Below are 23,069 nucleotides of genomic sequence, written 5' to 3' on the forward strand. Positions count from 1 at the left end.
CATTCTGGGTGCAGACCGAGCCAAAGCTTTGCCGGCATTTCATGCCTTTACAGGAGCAGACAACACTGGGAGATTTTCTAGGATAGGCAAACCTGCCTGGTGGAACAGCTACCTCAAAGCTAATCTCTCAAGAACAGATTCTGCTCTGCGTTTGAATCTGTCGGGGGGGTTCGTCATATCGTGTACGCACTGGCCTACAAGTGGGCGTGCCTTCAGATCAGGAAGCAGGCCGCGCTTTACCCAATCAAATGTAGTGGGCGGGATTCACGTGTCCGTCGATCCTTCCCCACTCGAAACAAACCGAAACTAATTTAACAATAGCGTCCGTGGAGCAGACAAAACCACGGAAAGATATTCACATTTTAACTTACTCTTTCATCATAGAAACAAGTGGACTTATAACCAAAACGATCCATGTTCTCTGGGAGAAGTGCTGTTAGTGTTCCGTGTAGAAATATTGTTAGTGGGAATGAAAACATAGTCGCACCACCGGAAGTGATGCGCTGAAGGCAGACCAAAACCCCGGTTTCCTTGCACACGGGTGCTACGTCAACTTCCTCCCAGAGCCAACTGAGATAGTCAAAAACAGCAGAGGGCGCTGTTTTTCCTTTTCTTTTGGCGATGGGTTCCCAGATTGCCTCAAAGCTGGTGATGATGTCCTCGAGGCTCTGAAGATGCTTTCTCAAACCAGTGACGTGACAGAGGATCTGCTAACTACAGTAGCTACGTTTGTATGCACTGCATACTTACCAAAGGGGATCAAAATTTAAAACATCCCTGAGCTGAGATGGCATCTATTCTGCAAACACATGGCAGAAGGGGACAAGCTTCCACCCACCCTTGGTGCTCTCAAGCAGCATGTCCTAAGAGTCCATATCCAGGCCAGAGTGTGGAGTCAGGCACTCATTGCTCAGCAGGAGTTCCTTGACCCACTCAACAATGGCCGGGTTTCCCAAACGAATGTGAGCTTGTGCGTAGCCTAGAAGCTGCGTAAGAGCCTCCACGCATCTGCGCAGTAGCAACCCCGCCACGCACTATCTTCGTTAGTAGCAGCTGTGTGTGCCCTACGTGCCATCTAAACTGGCTTCAGGAGATACCATCGTCGTAGGTTCTCGTTACGTGTGTGCTAAAACTACATTCACGAGACAGCATGCACGTAAAGACCTCCTGGACGAAGCCTACGTAAAGCCTACATGAACTACGTAGTGCTGTCCTACGCTACACAGCAGTTTAAACACCCTTTGCGAAAGTGAAATGGATCATAAAAATACCAGAGCCAACTGTCAGATGTCCTGAAGCAGTCCACTCCAAATACAACTTTTGAATAATATATTTATGAATTAAATTACAGCGATGAGGTGACATCTGCAAGGTAAATAAAACACTAAAGTGTCCCCATTATGCAAGTAAATTAAATATACTTAAAATACCAAAAGTAAAGGAATGCAGAATGTCCCATTTCCCAAATTTAATATGTATTAAAATCTTTTGAAAATAGCAGATCTACAAGCTTGTGAAGCGTTGTGAGCTTGTAGATCTGCTAGTTTCAAAAGATTTTTTAACCATTCATAAACATGGCGAGCGCAACAGCTGTCACTTTGTAAGAGGAACTGGGGACTTTCATCATAACATTTAACTATAAAACTTCGAAATTAAGGAAATATGTTTAGCTCAGCATCATTTATATACCTTTAGTTAACTTGGCATATGCTTAATATTAAAACTAGTAAACTTCGGGTTCATGCATAGAGGACGAAGCAGCGTAGCGAACCAGGGCTAGAAGCAGCGCAGCCGCCCGCCCTGTGTGTGTGTGTGTGTGTATATATATATATATATATATATATATATATATATATATATATATATATATATATATGTATATATATATATATATATATATATATATATATATATATGTGTGTGTAAATTATATGTGTGTGTGTGTGTGTGTGTGTGTGTGTGTGTGTGTGCTGCTACTAATGAGGGTAGAGCGTAGATTTCGCCGAGTCCCAGCTGTGTAGGAGGCTCTTACGCAAGCTGCGTAGGCAACGCATGACCTGAAATCTACGTGCCTGCTAGGGTACTGCGCAGCCTGTGTGGACACACGTAAGACCCGTCGTAGTACCTGCGCAGGATCTCTACGCAGCATCTCTACGAATCTCTTTGGGAAACGCGGCCAATGGCTACTACAAGGACAAGGACGGCCAGCTGAAACCAGTTACAACTGAGTCCCTCCCAGCACCAGAGGCAATCATTGAGATGGTCAGATGTCACTGTAAAGCAGACTGTTCTTCACTTAGATGTTTGTGCAGATCAGTGGGGCTACCCTGTACGGAGCTATGTCAGTGTACTGCTGACTGCCAAAATGATGAAGACTGTCAAGATACATTGGCTAGTGACAGCAATGATGATGGTGAGGATGATGTATAGACTAGTCTAGTTTGTGTTTGTGTAAATAAATGACGCAACCTTGTGTCAATGAAAGAAATCATCTGTCTCTGTCTCTTCAGATAATCATACATTACAATTCTAGATTGTTATGTAAATATGTGCTATTGATCACTGATTTTAATTAGCACCATTGGATTTCCTGAAAAGTGTAGATTTAACCACTTGAATCATGATCCTATGGAATCTAGAAGTCAAAATAGTGGAAAAACGAATATTACATTTTTCATTTTTTTCCCCCAAAATCAAGGATTATGACCCAAATCTGTGCCATTGATCATTTGTAAATATTTTTAATTAGCACCATTGGATTTCCTGACCCTAAAAATGTAGATTTAGCGACTAGAATCCAGATCCTACGTAATCTAGAAGTCGAGATATTGTAAAACGAATATTCAAAGGTCGCCATTTTGCAACATCCAAGATGGCCACCATATTGGCTTCTGCGCAAATGGAATCATGGATTTTCTGATTTGTTATACTCTGAAGTTTCCAAAAATGTATAGTTTTCCTAATCCCCCGAAAATTTGAACGAACCTTCTTTTTTGGACATATAGAACTGGTCATTCCATCCATGTTTCATCTCTGTGATAACCCAGACATCTTTACATATCTGACAGCTAATACATCAGATGTTGTTCTGGTTGATGAAGAGTTCAGAGCCTAAAGATCATTAAATACCAACCACTCCTACATACCATCTCAAAGCTGAACTATAGGTGCAGACTATTTGTTTTTATATTTGGCAGCCTGGGACATTATACCCACAGACTGGTTGTTAGAGGGTTTCAACAACTTGGGATGCCCTAAAAGGAGTCGTCTCTGATATAATGGACCCTTCGCTAAGCCCCACCCACTCCACTCCGTCAGACCCAGGCCTGGCAAGCTCTGCTTCTCCCATTGACTTGCATGTTAAATGACGGCTTTCCCCCTTATAAATAATCGATCATTTCAGGAGCAAGAGCTTCAAAATCTCTTCTAAATCTAGTCAACAAGGCCTGCAGTAGGCTATGCACTGGACACATGTGCATGACATTATTTCAACAAACGAAAAACACGGGAAATGTTAGAGGGAGTAATAGCCATGGATACGACCGTCATGGATGAACTTCAACCTGGTGTTTGCACTTTCTCCATTTACGGCCCATACAGCTACATAAACGTTCATATTTCAAACATAAAGTGCTTACCCCATGGCCACGGATGTTACATTTATGTACGGGCTCTCAGAGGTACCCGTATCATCTGTATTGTTCAATAAAAAAACATTTTAATCCAATCAGTGGCCAAGTTTTCATGTAGCCTACCACACGGTAAGACTACAGTAGCAGTTAATAAATAGACAAACAAATGAATTAATATACTTTAACGTGCAGAATTCGAAACAGGCAGAGCTGTGATTCAGATTTTTTTTACGATTACGGTGATTAGTATTATTGACACCACCTGGGCGGGTGAGTCGTGTAACTTTCCCGACGTTAAACTGTGTTGTTCAACAACACAGCCTTGCAGTTTAAGTGCAGATTTCAGCTTGGGAAAAGCTAGAAAAAGTGCTCCTCGGAGCACAGGTCTCCGCCTATGCATAAATCGGCCTCCTGGTGGTGCTATAACAGGCCCATTTGGGGCACCAACGGCACCGACGGTGCCGGAGATTAGCTGTACACAGAATGACAGAATGACACACACACGGACGGACAGGGGGTAAAACATACTCTCGCCATGCCTTCGGCCTGCCGGAGACAAAAATAAATATTAAATCATATGATATACTATATTTAATACATTTTGTTTTGTGGTTTTCAAAAAAAAAAATTTCACAGAATCAAATGTGTTATGGTCATGATTCACCAGTAGCCTGTATGGCTTGATTCTAAAATAATTGATATAAATATTTTTGGAAAATGGAAAAATTAATGGCCTTTTTTGGGGTGGAACCACTAAATAGCAGCCACTGTTGTGCCCTAGTTTCTGTTGGTTTCTTGATGGAAAAAAAGTGGTTTGGACTTTATATATCACTTAAAGGAAGAGTAACACAATGGGCTCTACTTTGTCTCAATTTAATTGTGTAATAGTTGTGAAAATATTTGCCAATGCAACTATACACTGAAAGGGTCTATGTGTAGAGCTGTCAGAAGGAGGAGGCGGCCAGTGGCCACAATTCCGAAAGTCCCTCCCACCACCTCCGAGAAGGACGAGTCATAATAACGTGTCATTGCGGGAATTTCGGTGAATTCACCCCATTGAAAAATGGCTGTGGGAATTGGGGATTTTATACACTCTAATAAGAAGTGCATACATAACTTTGTTAACGACCATGACGAACAATATTTATTCTCTCACACGTTATATTTTTTTTAATGATTGACCTGACCATTTTTGCAATATTCATAGTGAAACAGAGCTAGCTTCAGTGGCTAGGTCTGCAGTCGCGAGGGGCGGGTGTAGACTCTCCTCTCCAGGCTAGTTACAGCGGGCCACTGAGGGTCCCCAAGCCCAAGGTGAGTGGTTATCTGTGGGGAGAACAAGCGAGATGACTCGGTGGATGCTATGGAGGTTTTTTCCCCCTGCGATTTTAGCGGTGGGTCCTCCTGGGACAAATAATGACAACATCTTGCCACATTAATTGACCAGCACACTCATGGAGAGTACATGAGTGTATGTGGACAGTCTCAAAGCAGACACATGCACTCCACACTTTCCACAAAGATTCCTCAATAGTCTGCCTGTAACACCAGCTGCTTCCCATATACCGTTACTGTACTTGCACGATGTACAATTAATATGAAATGCATTATGACCCAATACTTATGCAAATCACTTCTGCAGGTAGTGCAACGTAAAAATCGTCTTCTCATCTTTTGGACAACAGATCTACAAGCTAACAACGCCTCGCGTTGTTGCCTTGCAGATCTGCTGCCAGTAGCCCTCCCCCCTTTTACTCACTGCACACAAGACCCAAGGCTCTGGACAGAGACGGAGGAGGAAAGCGACAGAGGGAGAGAGAGAGAGAGAGAGAGAGAGAGAGAGAGAGAGAGAGAGAGAGAGAGAGAGAGAGAGAGAGAGAGAGAGAGAGAGAGAGAGAGAGAGAGAGAGAGAGAGAGAGAGAGAGAGAGAGAGGGGAGAGGGGGGGGGGGGGGGGGGGGGGGGAGGGGGACAGAGAGGGACAGACAGAAACAAGCGTACGCGACTACGCGCCAGTGTTGCCAGGGACATGGAGAGAGAGAGAGGGACGGAGAGAAACAGAGACACACAGACATGACACGAAGGAGCAATGTATGTGTGTGCGTGTGTGCGTGTGTGTGTGTGTGTGTGTGTGTGTGTGGAGGAGGGAGGGAGATGAGAGAGAGACAGAGGGAGGGAGAGAAACAGAGAGAGACAGAGAGACGCGACCAAACGTTTCTCTATATCCCAGGCCTTCTCAAACTTTTTTATACCACGACCCCATATTATGAGCAGGGATGAGCTGTAGGGGGTGCTATGGGGGGTCGGCGACCCCTTAGCAAGGGCGTACCGTCATAGAGGCCAATGGGGCCATGGCCCGGTCTGGAAAACTCTGCTCCCCTATTTTTTTAATATATATTAAAGAAAAAAAAAAATCGTCTTTTTTTTCCTCTACCGGCGCAGTAGCTCCGCAGCCTCCGCCCACCCCACCGTTCCCATTGTCAAGCGGCCCCAGCCAGACATGCTAATTGCCTCTAATAAACAAGTCGTGATCTCTGTGGTTGTGCTAAACATGTTCTACAGGTTTTGGCTCTGCCGTCTGCCCTTATTGAAATGAAGGGTCGCTATGCTGTGTCCCTCCACTCCCTCGTCCTGTGTGCACTAACAGTCACTGCATGCACTGAATACCAGTGGTGGAAAAAGTACTCACATTTTTTACTTAAACAAAAGTATAAATTCTGCGATGTAAAAATACTCTGTTACAAGTAAAAGTAAGGTATTCAAAATGTACTTGAGTAAAAGTAGAAAAGTATTGGTATCAAAATGTATTTAAAGTACCAAAAGTAAAAGTAGGCTACTCATTATGCAGAAGGTCCCATTTCACAAGTTTTCAAATGTGAAAAAAAAGTTTTCTAACCCTTGATACTTTTACTTAAGTAAAACATTTGAGGATGGAACACACTGAGGGATGGGTAGAGTGTTGTTAATGTTGTTGTATGGGCATTTAATGAATTAATTAAGCAAAATTCGCGCGCGTTCGATTCGCGCGCGTACATGCCCGCGACGCAGTGGGTGGGGGGCCGGGGGGAATGGGGGTAGTCATTAAGAATCCTGCCCGGTCAACGTTAGAACCCACCGTACGCGCCTGCCCCTTAGTTCTGGCGCTGGCTGGGGGGCTGGGAGCTCCACATGCACGCGCGAGCACGCACCGTCAGCTGCGGTCTTAACACCTTAAAGTTTAAACAATAGCCTCTCAAGGTTCGCGCCGTCAGCGGCGAGGCGTTCTCAATAGCGTCTACCTGGCTGCTTTGCATAACATTAGGCTACTCGGAAAAAGCCATGGACTTGAATTGAATGTGTACATTCCTCTCACAATGAGAGACAACAGTCTCTGCACTGCAGAGTGTGAAGGGGATCGCTTTGAGAAGAGGACCCAGTGCTCTGAGACAAGACAAAGACAAGTTGTCTGATTATTTTAAGTACTTATGTGTGGGTGAGTCTATGTAAAGGGCTTTTATATAAAACTAAAAGGAAAATAAAATAATTAATTAATTGAAACAAAAATAAAAACAACAAATTAACAATGCAACTAAATAATAAGATATAATTACATTAAAAATCACATGTTGAATACAGTATTTCAACTAGCACTGAGCTGATTGGCTATGTGCACATGCGTGCACGTGCGCGTGCACGTGATGTCAGAAAATATAGCCCCCCTAGTTCAAAAATCCACAGCTCATCACTGATTATGAGGGATTTATTTTGGCGACCACCCCCCCCCGATCTAGATTTAACTCTGCGAGGGTAGAGATGGAATCAAATGGACCTGTGGTCCATGTATTCGTACCATCCGCTCATATTGAACATAAGTCCTGAGTAAATGGTTTATGAACAGCTAAAACGTGTGCCTCACTCAGCCTGTGTTGGCGGCGGAGCTGTCTGTGTATGAGAAGGCAAGTGGCCGGCCCTGTCATAAACTCACACAGTTCTCTTTCACTTCTGCCATTTACTGTGTTAATCAGCAAAATAGGTACAGCTGGTCAGATTTATATAACAACCCCGTCCCAGTGCCATCTATTAGAGAGTTACGCCAACTCCGTTCACTTCTTCGGGCCAGGTCTTCTACATACACATACATTGGCGAATAGTGACAAATCCCTGAACCGGAAGTACATCGGAATGCATTGAAGTGGACGGCTCCTTGTCACTATTTCCAGCTACATGAACCACGTGACCGACGCTGTTTCTGACCCCTCATTGGCGCAACTCTCTAATAGAAGGCTCTGCCCCGTCCTGACTAGACTACTGCAAGGGTGTACTCAATGAACACTAATTGCATTCATCACAGTCCCTTCTTGGTCGAAACTCTTTTTCTTATTTAACACAAGGCATATCATAACACAAGGCATATAAAAACGCTCGCCCCAATACACAGTGGCCCCGGGCCACATCCGCCGGTATTCCCCTGCTATAACGTAACCTCAGTAAAACGGTGCCAAAACCTAACCTTATTCGACAGACGGGGCACGTGGGAGAGAGACACAGGGACAGAGAAGGAGGAGAGTGCGACAGAGAGGAGAGCGACAGAGAGAGAGGAGGACAGAGAGGGGAAGGGGGAGAGAGAGACAGAGACAGAGAGGGACAGAAACAAACAAGCCTGCAAGTGCCACGTCCTCTGATTATAAGCGAATTTGGCTTACTTTTCACCACATTGTTGCCATGTCTGAAAATTATAAGCGACTTCGCCCTACTTTTGCACAATACTCTCTCTCACACTGTGAGGTGGCTGTAAGGCGGGGAGAGAGTGACAAAGAGAGAGAGGGGAAGGGGGCGAGAGAGGAGGTGGATCTGGCCGATGATCTGCGCTGCCAAGTGGGCGCTACGTCACGCTACATGTCAGGCCTGCATGTGTGTGAGACACCTCTGTTATATTATATTATTCATTCATCAGAACTCTTTAGAACTTCTCCGCACTGTACTTTTCACCTCAGTGTTGCCATGTCTGAGAATTATAAGCGATTTCGCCCCTGACTGGTTGATTTTTGACGGTGTATGCCATTCAGCACCATGGACAGCGATCATCTGGACGATCCGTTGATCATTCCATTGTAGATTAATAAGCTGACTTAACCTTAACCCTAACCCTAACCCTAACCCTAACCCTTAACCCTAACCCTAAACCTAACCATAAACCAAAACGTTGAAATGGAACGAAAATTTAAAAAATGAGAAAATGAACGTTTTTGTGTTCCATAAACGTTGTCATTGAACGTTTATGGAGAAACGTTCAATGACAACGTTTCCTCTGGCGATATGGTTGCTATTGGCCTACTATTGACCCCCCCTCCCCCCTTCTCTCCCTCTCTCCAGTGTCCTATTCAAAAAGTATTTGAATCATGACGAACATAGGCTACACCCGTAGGTAACAATTTAATCCTTAATGGATCAAGATGGCCTAGCAAACTGCAACAAGAGTTTCCAAATATGCACACATGCGCATAGTGATGCTGATTCCATCCAGTTTTATAGACTATATTTAAAATGCAATATCAACATGGCTACATGCTACCAACATTTATTACCCAAACTGCCTGTTGCGCTGTTGCGCACACACACGCACACGTACACGTACACGCACACACAAACACACACTTCATTTTTTTAATTTAAGAAACAGGCTAATAGCCTGTTTCTTAAATACAAGACATATTAAGCCCCCCCCTCTCTCTCTCTCTCTCTCTCTCCCCCCCCCCTCTCTCTCTCTCTCTCTGTTTTTTTTCATGGGCGTGTTAAGGGGGAGCTTGGGGGGTCCCTAAGAAGACCATAGCACCCCTAAGAATGGTAGCCTATATTTACAGTAGATGTTGTGTAGGGGGGATCGGGGACAAAAAGTAACACTTTTTGTATTTGCCTTCATAATTCACAGACTACTTGAAATATCCTAGTCATCTTTTGCTATAAGAAACATATATATGTACCCTAATTAATAATACAATTTTTAAGCTTTCACTAATAAGTACAAGACTAAAATATTAATTTGAATGCAATGAGTCACAGTGTTACAATTGCCCCCGTGACGGGGGCAGTTGTAACAGTGGTAGGGGGCAATTGTAACACTGTAAAAATAAGTCATATTAACACACTTTATCTCAAATAAAAGCACATTACTAAGTAATATGTCTTTTTTATAATTTAACATTTTTACTTACAAATGTTTTATATAGATAATTACAATTATTTTGTATTTTTATTCGAATTATTTTATTTTTCAATTTTGTTTTTTCAAATGTATGTCTATTTTTTATTTAAATGTATTTTTACTTTGAAATGTAGTGACATTTAGTGAAATATGTTAATTTACTAACATGAAAGTATGTAATCCCAGACAAAAAATCTGCTCGCATTGAAAACACATTGTTACAATTAACCCCGGTCACTTTGTTAAAATTGCCCCCGATGGGGCAACCATGATAAAATCCCATATTCTAGCAGGAAACACCTATACTAGCATAGGCTGCTGACATTCATTTGTGACCAATAACATAGAGATACAATTCATCTCAGTTTAATTAGCTGACATCGTATCTTTAGACAGCAGAAGGAAAATACTGTACACTCAAAAAATTACGTTTACACCTCAAAATCAGTTTTTTGTTGAAAACTTCTTCTGAGATGAAATGATCATTCTATCCTTCCATAGGCAGAGCGAGGACCCTACTGAGAATGTGCGCAAGAAGTCTCACCCCTCTAGCTTATTTCTAATTAGAGTTATTGAGTGTGTTACTTTTGCCCCCTGTTACTTTTAGACAGATGCTAGAGCTTCTCCAAAAATATCTGATCTCCTAGTTCACAAAGCGTCGCGCTGTGATGCGTTGTTAGCTTGTAGATCAGCTATTTTTGGGCAGCAAAGTGAAGGTGAAATTACAGAGTTATACAACGCGTCTCAGTGCATGATGCACGCTGATCCGAAAGTTACATTTCAACAAAAGGCATTTTATTGAGTGGTAATCAAATCATGACTGATACACAGAAGTAACATAGACACTTCAGAGATTAGAGAGAACGTTTAACTATTGCAATCGCTATCGATTTGGGTGAGTTCTATTGGTTAAAACTGAAATCTCGACAAAATGTTTGGACTTAGAGACATCGAAAAGAAAGCAGTGCCAATTGCTTTCGTGAAAGGTAATACAGGCAAGACAGATGTAAACTTTTATTTGATTTAATAAAAGGAGGATTAATGAAGGATTAATACACACAGGTGCTTCGATGTTGGTTGGGGCAGAGTGTAGAAAAGAGAGTAACGACACGCTTTGAGCTCGCCGCAAAGCGGGCTCCTATGGGCCATAGTTCCAAACATTGGAACTATCTCATTGAGATAGACAGAGCACTTCCGCATTCCATTCTTACAATGGGAGTCGACGCTAGTGTCAGAACTCTCTTTATGGCTCTGGGTTGGGGTAATGACTTGCAACATGTCATGTCATCTTCCTCTCTATCTCCTCTTTCATGCTCACGGCCACCAGAGCGCATTTTTCCACACACACATGTGACATGCCACACAATGATGTGCCGCCCACCTGAGGAAATCTCACACAAGCACACACATATACACACACCAGCCTGATCTCCAGCCCTTTTAGTATACATTGCACGGATCCAGTGCACGTCATTCCATGCATAGTAGCCTAGAAACCCCGAAAATCTGTGCATATGTACGACGAGTCCCACGGTGGGAGTAACCAGTTGTAACCCGGAAAAACCCGGAAGCAGAGCAGTCCCCACAACAAAATTTACGATTCTGTGCCTATCGGTACATAACTCAAACGGCGCTGAGTAGGTTCAAGGCAATGTCGCAACGTTCGAGACGGCAACTTGTTCGCTTTAGCTCACTCGGTGGTCTCTTACGTGGCGACAATTCACTTGAAACTGCGTGCCGTCGGGTTTTGCAGTTGTCTATGCAGGGAATGATCACTCCGTGCAATTTATACTAAATTGGTGGCGATCGGGTTGCGCACACGCAAGCGTGCACTATGCCTTCTACTATGCCTTCTACTAGATACTCAAGGGACCAGTGACCATGTACTTGTCAAACTACTTCACTAGAGTGAGAAACTCTAGAAACTCCCTCTGGCACAACACCAGAGGGAGCTCCACTGATGACGTTCCCGCCCGGATTTTATCACAAACATGGGAATGAATTCATTTTACTGTTATGCCACCAAAATGTGGAATGCATTAACAACAGCCTTAACTTCTAGCTTGCCACCAGAAATTGACCCCGGTTCTTACTTTGTCTCTCGGCACAGGCTGCAGCGTTACAGGAGCTGACCGCTCTCTGGATCCCCTCTTTGTCAAACACCACCGTCTAGTAGGACACACACACACACACACACACACACACACACACACACACACACACACACACACACACACAGCAAAGTGTATCCATTAAACACACACCACTGTCTACAACAAACACACATGACAGCATACACATTAAACCACATTATAACACAGCTTGGCTGAATGCTTGATTCTGATTGGTCAATCAGTGAATTCATTGGTGTGTTATTTTTCAATAATGACCTCTGAACTCAATAACAGCGCGCTGTCTAATGAAAGACTCAGCAGGTGGTGAGGTGTGTGGGTGTGTGTGTGTGTGTGTGTGTGTGTGTGTGTGTGTGTGTGTGTGTGTGTGTGTGTGTGTGTGTGTGTACCTTGTTAGTGAAGTGGTCCAGGTACCTGCGTGCGTTGGCGTCCTGGACCCCCTGCAAACCCAGATCATTTTGCCTGAGGCTGTCCAGCAGAGAGGTCTTGTCCTTGTCAGCCACCGCCTTCTGCACCTGCTTCACCAGCCTCACTGGATGGATGGACCAGCACACACACACACACACACACACACACACACACACACACACACACACACACACACACACACACACACACACACACACACACACACACACACACACACACACACACACGTTATGTGAATATACTTTTATTGCTCCTAGTATTGATGATTTCTTGTATATTATTGTGTCTTCATATGTCTTGATGAATTGAATACACAGGACCACAATGGCTTTTTGTGTTATCCTTTTAGCATTATTGTAGAACTGTTCCAGGGTTGCCAACAGCAACACACACACACACACACACACACCCACGGAGTGTTCACCTGCTGCAGTGGCGGGGGAGGAGGAGACAGCTCATTCCTTCAGATTATCCTGCACAGTTTTGAGGCCAACTTAAGCATGTTGGCTGTTATCTCGGCCTTGATTTTTCTTTTGCAGTATTTGCATCATTAAACATTGCACTGTTCAGTGTAGTGTAGTCCTGCTGTTGTAGCTCAGTCTGTGTTTAACTAACTATACGCTAGTATGATATACTAACATAACGTCACATGAAGCAACTTTGTAATTGTCGGTAGAGCAATGCTAGATAGATGCACCTTTATTTTGTGTCGCCCGCTTGTGCATGTCTGTGCCAGCATGTTGTTTTAGGTTGTTTTCTCCTCCATAAGTATAAATGATTGAAAACTCCCTCCGACTGTCTGACACAAGGTGCAGAAGGCTCTGGACTGCAGATGTGTCCATTTAACACAGTGTTTCTTCCCACTGTTTGTCTTAAGAACAAAGTATTTTATTTTTAGGAGGGCCTAGGCCGCATCTTCCTCTCTATTCCTCTTTCATGCTCACGGCCACCAGAGCATTTTTCCACACACAAGCCACACAATGATGTGCCCGCCCACCTGAGGAAATCTCACACAAGTACATGCATACAAACACACAAGTGCCTTTACAATCGATACGACATACCTCCCGACCCCCCGCAAGACATTTTCTCAACGGATCTGCAGGATTCACACACATGACCTATTTGGATTCAAAATGGTGATTTTCACCAAAAAGCTACAAGTTTGCTTGCCTGTATACTCCTTTAGCCAAATTCCAACACTCAAATCTCTGCTCACTCCATACTCGGTCAACCAGCTTAACCCATGTGTCCCAAATGTTTGCTTTTGGAGGAGCCGAGACCGGAGAGAGAGTGAGCTCTACAAGACGCTTGGTCTTGGTCTTTGTCTATGATGACTGAGTTACGCTTCGACGCACGACGGTATCGTCGATGTACAAGCCCACAAGCGTTGCGGAGGCGACTTGTTGTGTGTTTGTAGATCAGCGATTTTCTACATGCGATACCGTCGTGTGTTGAAGTATAAACCAAGCTTATTGAGGCATGAAAAGCACCACAACTCACTGAGTTCTCAAACGATTTACACACGGTTTGGTTTGTATGATATAGGATTAAGAATGCTGGCTTTCATACCAAAATGATTACATAGAAAACGGATTCACGGATTGCACGCTGTATTCATGATTTAAGGGATTTTGTTTCAAACAGAGCATTCCTGCAAACTTTAGAAGCCAATCTTAGCCAAGACCTGTTTCATTTACTGACTATAGAGATACTGTGTACCGATTTGCGTGATGTTTGGACAAAATTTGTAGGAGTAATACAGATTAAGTAATTTTTCAATACATCGACCTCCTGGTGGCACTATAACAGGCCCATGTGAAAATTTCGGGGCAGTGGTTCTGCTCTGGCATTCAGGGAGTGTGTGTGCACAGTTTCGCTGCGAGTGGCCGGACAGGACGGACGGACGGACGGACGGACGGACGGACGGACGGACGGACGGACGGACAGGGTGCAAAACATAGTCTCTAGATGTCCTAGACTCTTCTCCCTTCCCTAAAACACCCTGGACAACACTCCACACATCAGAGACTCGTCCTCCTGGCTCCCAAACTGTGAATAAACTCCCCATTGCAGTTAGAACTGCAGATTAACTCACAATGTTCGACAGTAGTCTGAAGAGTCACCTCTTCAGACTCCACCTCACCCCCTAGCACTCACCTCTTCAGACTCACCTTACAGTAGTGCACAAAATAGCAGATCTACAAGCTCACAATGCACCGCAATGTGATACGTTATGAGTTTGTAGGTCTGCTGTTTATTGGGTCCATTTGGTAAAACTGAGGTTAGTGTCTTAGAGCTGTTGTGAGTACATTATTGTAAAGGCAGCTCACTTGTAAAGTTGTATATGAGCCACACAAGGATTTATGTTTTGTTTTTGAGGAGATGAACATTTTCACACTTGGTAGGCTAAGCCTACTGTATACCATTAATTTATTTTGGTTCACAATTTCATTTAATGTTAAGATATTAATGTTTGAAGGAGAGTGATTATACACACACATCACAATAAATGATCAAAACATCTTAGCCAGAGAATGGTCACGGAATTGCCGTTTGGGACTCTACTATATTTGACTGTGTGTAATAACTGTTGAAAAAGTAGTCGTGTGCATATAGAAAATTGAGATGCATGTTATTAACAAATTATTATTAATCAAATTATTAACAGACAAATATTAATCAAATCAAATCAAATCATATCCTGTATGACAAGACTCTCCCACCAGTTACTCCTCCATTGACATCTTCCTTAACTCTTAAGGGGGGGGGCTGTGAATGATCCAAGCACCACCGAAGAAGAGTACACCCAGAAATCACGTGATCACAACAAAGTAAAGCTAGTTTCCTTTCATGTTAAAGGATTTATAAAAGTACATTTTTCTCTGCTTTCTGTTGTTTTAGGCAAAAACAAGCCACATTCAACTGGCCATAGCTCTGGAATGGAGGATCGCGACGGACAATTTTTTTTTCCTATAATACGACACTCGTGTGTGTAATGAGCCGATCTCCGTGAGGACGGAGGTCACAGAGAATATTCCATGATTTTCAAAGGTAGAGTAAAATCGCTCGTTTTCGCTGGCAGCAGTGGCACACTATTATACTATTACTCTGGCAGTCAAAGAGTTAATGAGTAATGACTGGTTTCTCTCACCTTGTTTCCTTGCTGCTTCTTGGAACATCTGGTTGGTGTAGTGGCTTCCACCGTTCTCCACCACCATCTGGTTGATTTTCTCCAGCAGCTCAGTGACTTGAGAGGAGGGATCCTCGGTTTTGTTGTTAAAGACATGATAACGACCACTATATTTGCTGATTAATTCTTTTAGTTCTGGAGATACATTCACAAATTCTTCAATTGTTTTAGCTTTAAGCTTGTCACCATGAGTGAAGAGAATCATGGTGTATTTGTCTGAATCTCCAAATTCTTTCTGAATCTTTGCCAAAACGTTCCTCTGCTCATTTGTGTATCTGTCTAGTCTGATCACAGTCAGGAACACATGAGGACCAGGAGCAGCACAACTAATACAGTTTGTGACCTCTTGAATGGTTTCATTATTACTGAACTTAGTGTCAAACAAGCCTGGAGTGTCAATAACAGAAACCTTTCTACCATCCACTACACCACTGGCCTGACTACAGGTCTTTGTCACTGATTTGAATCCAAACTTGGATTCAAATGCTTCAGGACCCAGGATGGTGTTTCCAGTGGCACTCTTTCCAGCTCCAGTCTTCCCCACCAGCACAATCCGGATTTCTTCATCATTTGTTATGAGATCATCTGAAGAAAGAAAGAAAGAAAGAAAGAAAGAAAGAAAGAAAGAAAGAAAGAAAGAAAGAAAATGGCAGCATGTATTTTTAAATTCATCATTTGAAGTGTGTTGATCATGTCACAGCAACATAACTTTAATTGGTGCATAAGTTTAGGCTCTCTAAGTTATAGAAGGCTATGAATTAAAACAAAATGCCTCAAATCATGAAAGCAGCTTGCAATTACCTGGCGGAGACCTGTGCTCCGAGGAGCACTTTTTCTAGCTATATTTCATACAAATTTTATTTAGCTAACTAAAACTCCTCACAAAGTTCAGAAACGTAACTTTTGCCTATTATTTCTCAGTTTCAATAATAGCAATTGGTATTGTATTTTATATTGTTTTTATCGTTGATTCGATTTTTGGTCTTCTTTTCTTAATAAACTTTTTTTTTTAAATTACCTATTACTGTAATGTTACCACAAAATTTACTGAAATAAACTAAACTAAACTAAACTAAAATTAGTCACCTTTACAACGAGGTATAACTTGTAAGGATCGTGCAATCGTGGAATGAGCAACACAGCTAAACATGTGGGTAGCGCCTCCAAAGAAGTTACCAAAATGCCCCAATATTCTTCTGTTGGTAATCACTGTCGTTTTGAGCGTCCTGCCACACCTGTGACTGGCACACACCTGTGACTGGCACACACCTGTGACTGGCACACACCTGTGACTGGCACATACCTGCTGGCCGGTGAGTGCCAGTCACAGGTGTGTGACTGGCACCTGAGCATGGGTCTTGCAACTTTGACAGAGATCTCTGGAAGATAAAAAGCCTATGGTCCCTCAGTGAATCAACCAGTCTTCTTGGAGTGTTGTCTTCCTGGTACCGCCATGACTTTACCAGTCTCACAGAATGGTACCAGGGCTGACACCAAATAATGCTGCCACTCTGCGTAACAGAACACCAGCTTCCACTTGCCCCATTGCACGGGTCTTATCCTTAAGGGACAAACGTGGCATCTTTCCATGGGGGCAAAGTTGCTGCTTGGAGCATACACACAAACTCAACAAAGTTGCAGAACCCATGCTCAGGTGCCAGTCACACACCTGTGACTGGCACACTGTCACATTGTAAAGGTGACTAAATCAATGATGAAAATGATATAAAATACGATACCAATTGGCATTACTGAAGGGGAGAAATAAATCGACCAAAGTTACGTTTCCGAACTTTTTGTGAAGAGTTTACATATGTACATTACAATACTAATCATCAAAGGGGGTCCGAGGACCCCCAGGGGTCCTTGAGGGGGTTCCAGGGGGTTCGCTGGCAGCAGTAGCGCACTATTATACTATTACTCTGACAGTCAAAGAGTTAATGAGTAATGACTGGTTTCTCTCACTACACTGATCCAGGCAGCAGCAGGCAGCAGCAGGCAGCAGCAGGCGCATCGAGGTGTCAAGGCTAAAGTTGACACCAGGAATAGTACGGTGCTGCTATGGATCTAAAACTGCTAAAGAAATCCTAGTGAAATGTTTGGCTTTTTATAGAAGACATGTTTCGTTTAAGTCTTTTATTTTTATAATCTTTTCATATGTTTCATGAGCGCTAAAGTGGTAGCCAAAGCTAGCTGCTGGCTAGCTCCACGGACGCTAACAAACTTTTTCTAGCTCGGTGTGACTCGTCTTTAGCCAGGAACTGGGCTGGATTAAGTGCATTGGTGAACTGAAAGAGCAGGGAACCCTCCATCCACAAGAGCCCTGAACACTCTACGGCACCACAGTGGATATTCTGGCGAAACAAACAAACAAACAAACAAACACACCTTTTCTAGCTCGGCGTGGCTCGCTTTTAGCCAGGAACCAGGCTGGATTAGGTGCATTAATAACCGCAAGAGCAGGGAACACTCCAGTACAGAGCCCTGAACTCTCTACGGGACTAGTCTCTCCTACCCCCGTGTGGCTCGTTCTCAGGAACCGGGCGTGAAATTGGAAGTACATAATGGCGGATGGTACCGTGACGGACATGGACTCGGCTGGCCATGGACCGGCTGCTAAACGTGTACATTCACGTGTTAAACCTGTCACCTACAAGACAACTGATGGGCAAGTTATTGTAGAAGATGAGCTGCTTAACTTCTTGCCTATAAAAATCAAGACCTTAAGCCAGGATGACATTGGCCGGGTTTCCCAAACGAATTTGAGCTCGTGCGTAGCCTAGAAGCTGCGTAAGAGCCACCACGCACTATCTTCGTTAGTAGCAGCTACGTGCCATCTAAACTGGCTTCAGGAGATACCATCGTCGTTACGTGTGTGCGTGTGTGCTACGTGTGTGCTAAAACTACATTCGCGAGACAGCATGCACGTAAAGACCTCCTGGACGAAGCCTACGTAAAGCCTACATGAACTACGTAGTGCTGTCCTACGCTACACAGCAGTTTAAACACCCTTTGCGAAAGTGAAATGGATCATAAAAATACCAGAGCCAACTGTCAGATGTCCTGAAGCAGTCCACTCCAAATACAACTTTTGAATAATATATTTATGAATTAAATTACAGCGGTGAGGTGACATCTGCAAGGTAAATAAAACACTAAAGTGTCCCCATTATGCAAGTAAATTAAATATACTTAAAATACCAAAAGTAAAGGAATGCAGAATGTCCCATTTCCCAAATTTAATATGTATTAAAATCTTTTGAAAATAGCAGATCTACAAGCTTGTGAAGCGTTGTGAGCTTGTAGATCTGCTAGTTTCAAAAGATTTTTTAACCATTCATAAACATGGCGAGCGCAACAGCTGTCACTTTGTGAGAGGAACTGGGGACTTTCATCATAACGTTTAACTATAAAACTTCGAAATTAAGGAAACATGTTTAGCTCAGCATCATTTATATACCTTCAGTTAACTTGGCATATGCTTAATATTTTTATCAGACGATCGGATCATCCGTGAGAGTACAATTTGTAAACTTCGGGTTCATGCATAGAGGACGAAGCAGTCCTGGTTCAGAGACGCTCTGAACCAGGGCTAGAAGCAGCGCAGCCGCCCTGTGTGTGTGTGTGTGTGTGTGTGTGTGTGTGTGTGTGTGTGTATATATATATATATATATATATATATATATATATATATATATATATATATATATATATATATATATATATATGTGTGTGTAAATTATATGTGTGTGTGTGTGTGTGTGTGTGTGTGTGTGTGTGTGTGTGTGTGTGTGTGTGTGTGTAGTCGGTCTTTTCATAGATCTATTTCGCTACGATGGGTGTTACGAGCGCCCCAGGGCGCTCGTTACAAACTGCTGCGTAAGACAGCACTCAGGGCTACGCCTCTCCCAGGAGTAGGAGGAGAGTAGGATACGTGCATGCTGTTGCCTGAATGTATTTTAGCAGAGACGTGAAGCCAGTTTAGATGGCACGTAGGGCACAACCAGCTGCTACTAATGAGGGTAGAGCGTAGATTTCGCCGAGTCCCAGCTGTGTAGGAGGCTCTTACGCAAGCTGCGGAGGCAACGCATGACCTGAAATCTACGTGCCTGCTAAGGTACTGCGCAGCCTGTGTGGACACACGTAAGACCCGTCGTAGAACCTGCGCAGATGCTCAACGCAGCATTTCTACGAATCTCTTTGGGAAACGCGGCCATTGTGTTGCTGGCAGTAAACACGTTTGACTCAGCAGAGATTGAATCATCTAAGAAAATGCTGTTTGAAGTCTGTCCCTCTACTACACTTCGCTGCATTACACACAAAGGGCAAAACAAAGATGCCAGTTATATAAAGCTCTGTCTTAGGGTGTTGAATGAATGTGGGGAGGATGTTCCCCGATTTGTTTCCCACTACCTGGACGATCTACCTCCAGTATCTTATTCCAGCATGGATGTATCCTGCCTACTCAGGAGAATGGAGCCGCTATACACGAATCCACGGAGCGCTGCCCTGTAGGTGGCGCCGCCATTGCTGCGGTGTCAGACTCGATCAGCTGCTGCTGTGCGGTGTCAGTCAGCTGCTGTCACTGACTGCTCACGTTACTCTTTTACCTGCTTTTTACTAACTTTTACTAACACTAACTTTACAAAGATGTACAGAAAATCGGGATGAACCTGTGTAGTTTATGGCTGCTCCAACAGCCAAGCAGGTAAGGAGTAACGTGAACATACGGACAGAACCGCAGCAGCAGCTGACTGAGTTTGACACCGCAGCAATGGCGGCGCCACCTACAGGGCAGCGCTCCGTGGATTCGTGTATACTCAGAGGTCTGTGCACTGAAACATGTATCGGGTCGCCAGGCTGACATATGTGAGAGTGTTCGGGCTGATACTGTGGCCATCAACGCTCGACTGAGTGCTCTGGAGCGTCCTGTCGCCTCTGATCCGCCGCGATATGAGGACCAGGCTGCTGCCCCGGCTGATGACCCACCAGGGACTGCACCACCGGACCCACCGGGGACTACACTGGACTTGAGGGAAGCATCAGCGCCAGCGGGGAGTACAGACGTGCCACCGGCTGAATGGAGTGCTGTGGTAAAGAGCGGGCGGCGTCGACAAGGACCAGCGACTGAGTTGGCTGGACCAGGTCAACGGCCTCCCATGTCAGCTGGACGCGTGAAGAAGACCCAGCGCTTCAGCTGCGGTTGCAAAGGGAGCGGGGAGCTCCGTAGGACGGGTGAGGAAACCTGCTGCTGCGGCTATTATTGGTACGGGTGCTGTGAGTACCATCAAAATAATTAAAACCAAATTAGTAAGTGTGTTTGCCACCAAATTTCACCCTGACTTGGAACCCGTAATATTATCTGACTATCTTAAAAGTCAACTTGGCCGTGATGTCACTTGTCACAAGATTGAGACAAAAAACAGTAGATTTGGCTCATTTAAAGTCACTGCAGAATGCAATGAGGTCAGTGAAATGTACAGTCCCGATATCTGGCCGGAGGGTGCACTTGTACGGCGCTACTTTGAGCCGTGCAAGTCTGGAGTTATTGGAGCCAATTATCGTGCTGTTGTGGGGTCACTACCTCAAAACCCCACGCACCTGTCCTGAAGATTTCATATAATGCGGCCTCCGTGTGGGACACAGTGCTGCTGATAAAGCAAGACGCTTAGTTGTTGACTCTCTGTTGGAAGAGTGTGACATAATGTGCCTACAGGAGACATGGCTATCCAAGCAAGATCTGGATAAACTGAACTCATTACATGTCAACTTCCATGGTGCTGGGGAGTCCACCACTGACCTCTCCTCTAAAATAACTAGGGGAAGAATACCTGGTGGTGTAGCAATAAAATATAAATATAAATATAAAATAACTAGGGGGAGAATACCTGGTGGTGTAGCAATAAAATATAAATATAAATATAAATATAAAATAACTAGGGGGAGAATACCTGGTGGTGTAGCAATTATGTGGAACTCTAAATATGACAAAGCTGTGAAAGTGGTCAGACTTAATGTTGGGCCATAGCAATAGAAATAACCTGTGATGGCAAGACATGTACACTTATGAATGTATACATGCCGTATGAGTCAGCACAATCTTTCTATTTCTGAATAGACTAGCATTTATACAGTCCTTCATTCAGGTCAATGACTCTACATGTGTGTGTTTGCTATTGGTGATTTTAATGCTGATATATCAGATAACAATGCTATGTTTTCTAAGCACCTGTCCCAGTTTTGTAAAGATTCAAATTTGACCCTTTCGAGTAAATCTATGTTGCCTGACAATACTTTTACTTTTATTAGTGACGCATGGCACACAACGTCATGGCTTGACCATTGTTTAAGCACAGCTGATGCTCATGCCTGTATAGACAACATAGAGGTGTGTTATGGGCTGGCCATTTCAGATCATATGCCTATGGTAACGAATATTAATATTGTCAATCTCCCTACCTCTATCAACATTGATCCTGGTATTAAATCAGGGAGGGTAGACTGGTCAAAATTAACCAGTGAGGATATTGACTGTTACACTGCTACTACTGATAACCTGCTTGACAACATTGGCCTGCCGAAGGAGGCACTGTACTATGATAATCTGAACTGCAAAAACGTGCAACATGGCATCCAACTCTGTGTCATGTACTGTATGATAACATTGTGGAGGCTCTCGTTGCCTCTGGTAGGCTGCTCTGTAAAAAAGGGGAAAAAAATAAGCCTGGTTGGCATACTTTTGTAGCTGAGCATCATGTGGCGGCCAGGGCAGCATTCAAACGCTGGAATGACTCTGGTAGGCCCAGACAAGGTTCAGTGTTTGAGGAGAAGAAACTCTCCAATGCTAAATTTAAATATGCTGTTCGATCTGTAAAAAGACAGGAGAACACTCTGAGAGCTGACTCTCTTGCTAGTAAGCTACAAAGTAAATACCTGTATGATTTCTGGAAAGAGGTCAAAGTAATGAACAACAGTAAAACATCCCTACCCTCTAACATAGAGGGTGCATGTGGCCCGGTTGAAATAGCTGAGGTATGGAGAAAACACTATCACAACTTTTTTAACTGTGTAAAAAGTGGCACTGTGGCAGTAGATCAGGTTGATCCATCAGAAAGTGATCAGGTCTGATGATGTGGTTGATGCCATTAGGTTGTTAGACAACAACAAGGCATGTGGCATGGATCACATCACAGCAGAACATCTCAGATTTGCAAGCAACAAAATCCGCCCTTTACTGGCCTTGTGCTTCACAGGTCTGATGGGTCATGGTGTCCTATCAGAAGCAATCACTTCTGTACAATTAGTACCTGTCCTTAAAGACAAGGCAGGTAAACTAAACAGCATTGACAACTATAGACCTATCGCTCTGGCCAGCATCCTCTCCAAAGTTTTGGAGAGAATCTTGCTTGTGTGCCTGGAAGTGTTTGTCCTGACTGCAGATAACCAGTTTGGATTTAAAAAGAAACACGGCATAGACTTATGCATATTTGCACTTAAAGAACTG

The 23,069-nt window shown here is 43.7% G+C and overlaps 1 protein-coding gene across 3 annotated transcripts in view; it reads right to left on the reverse strand.

Moving 5' to 3' along the window:
- LOC308103856 (uncharacterized protein) overlaps positions 1 to 23,069 on the reverse strand; it is a 64,066-nt gene that overhangs the window by 12,050 nt on the left and 28,947 nt on the right. For all 3 annotated transcript variants that reach the window (XM_080454050.1, XM_080454049.1, XM_080454048.1), the window contains 3 exons: positions 15,527 to 16,150; positions 12,333 to 12,475; positions 11,905 to 11,980 (listed from right to left, as the gene is read on the reverse strand). In XM_080454050.1, coding sequence (XP_080310176.1) covers positions 11,905 to 11,980; positions 12,333 to 12,475; positions 15,527 to 16,150 — 843 coding nt within the window. The remainder of the gene's footprint in view (positions 1 to 11,904; positions 11,981 to 12,332; positions 12,476 to 15,526; positions 16,151 to 23,069) is intronic.

The sequence above is a fragment of the Gymnoscopelus braueri genome (genome assembly GCF_963280865.1).
Source record: "Gymnoscopelus braueri genome assembly, chromosome: 16".
Classification (NCBI taxonomy): Eukaryota; Metazoa; Chordata; class Actinopteri; order Myctophiformes; family Myctophidae; genus Gymnoscopelus; species Gymnoscopelus braueri.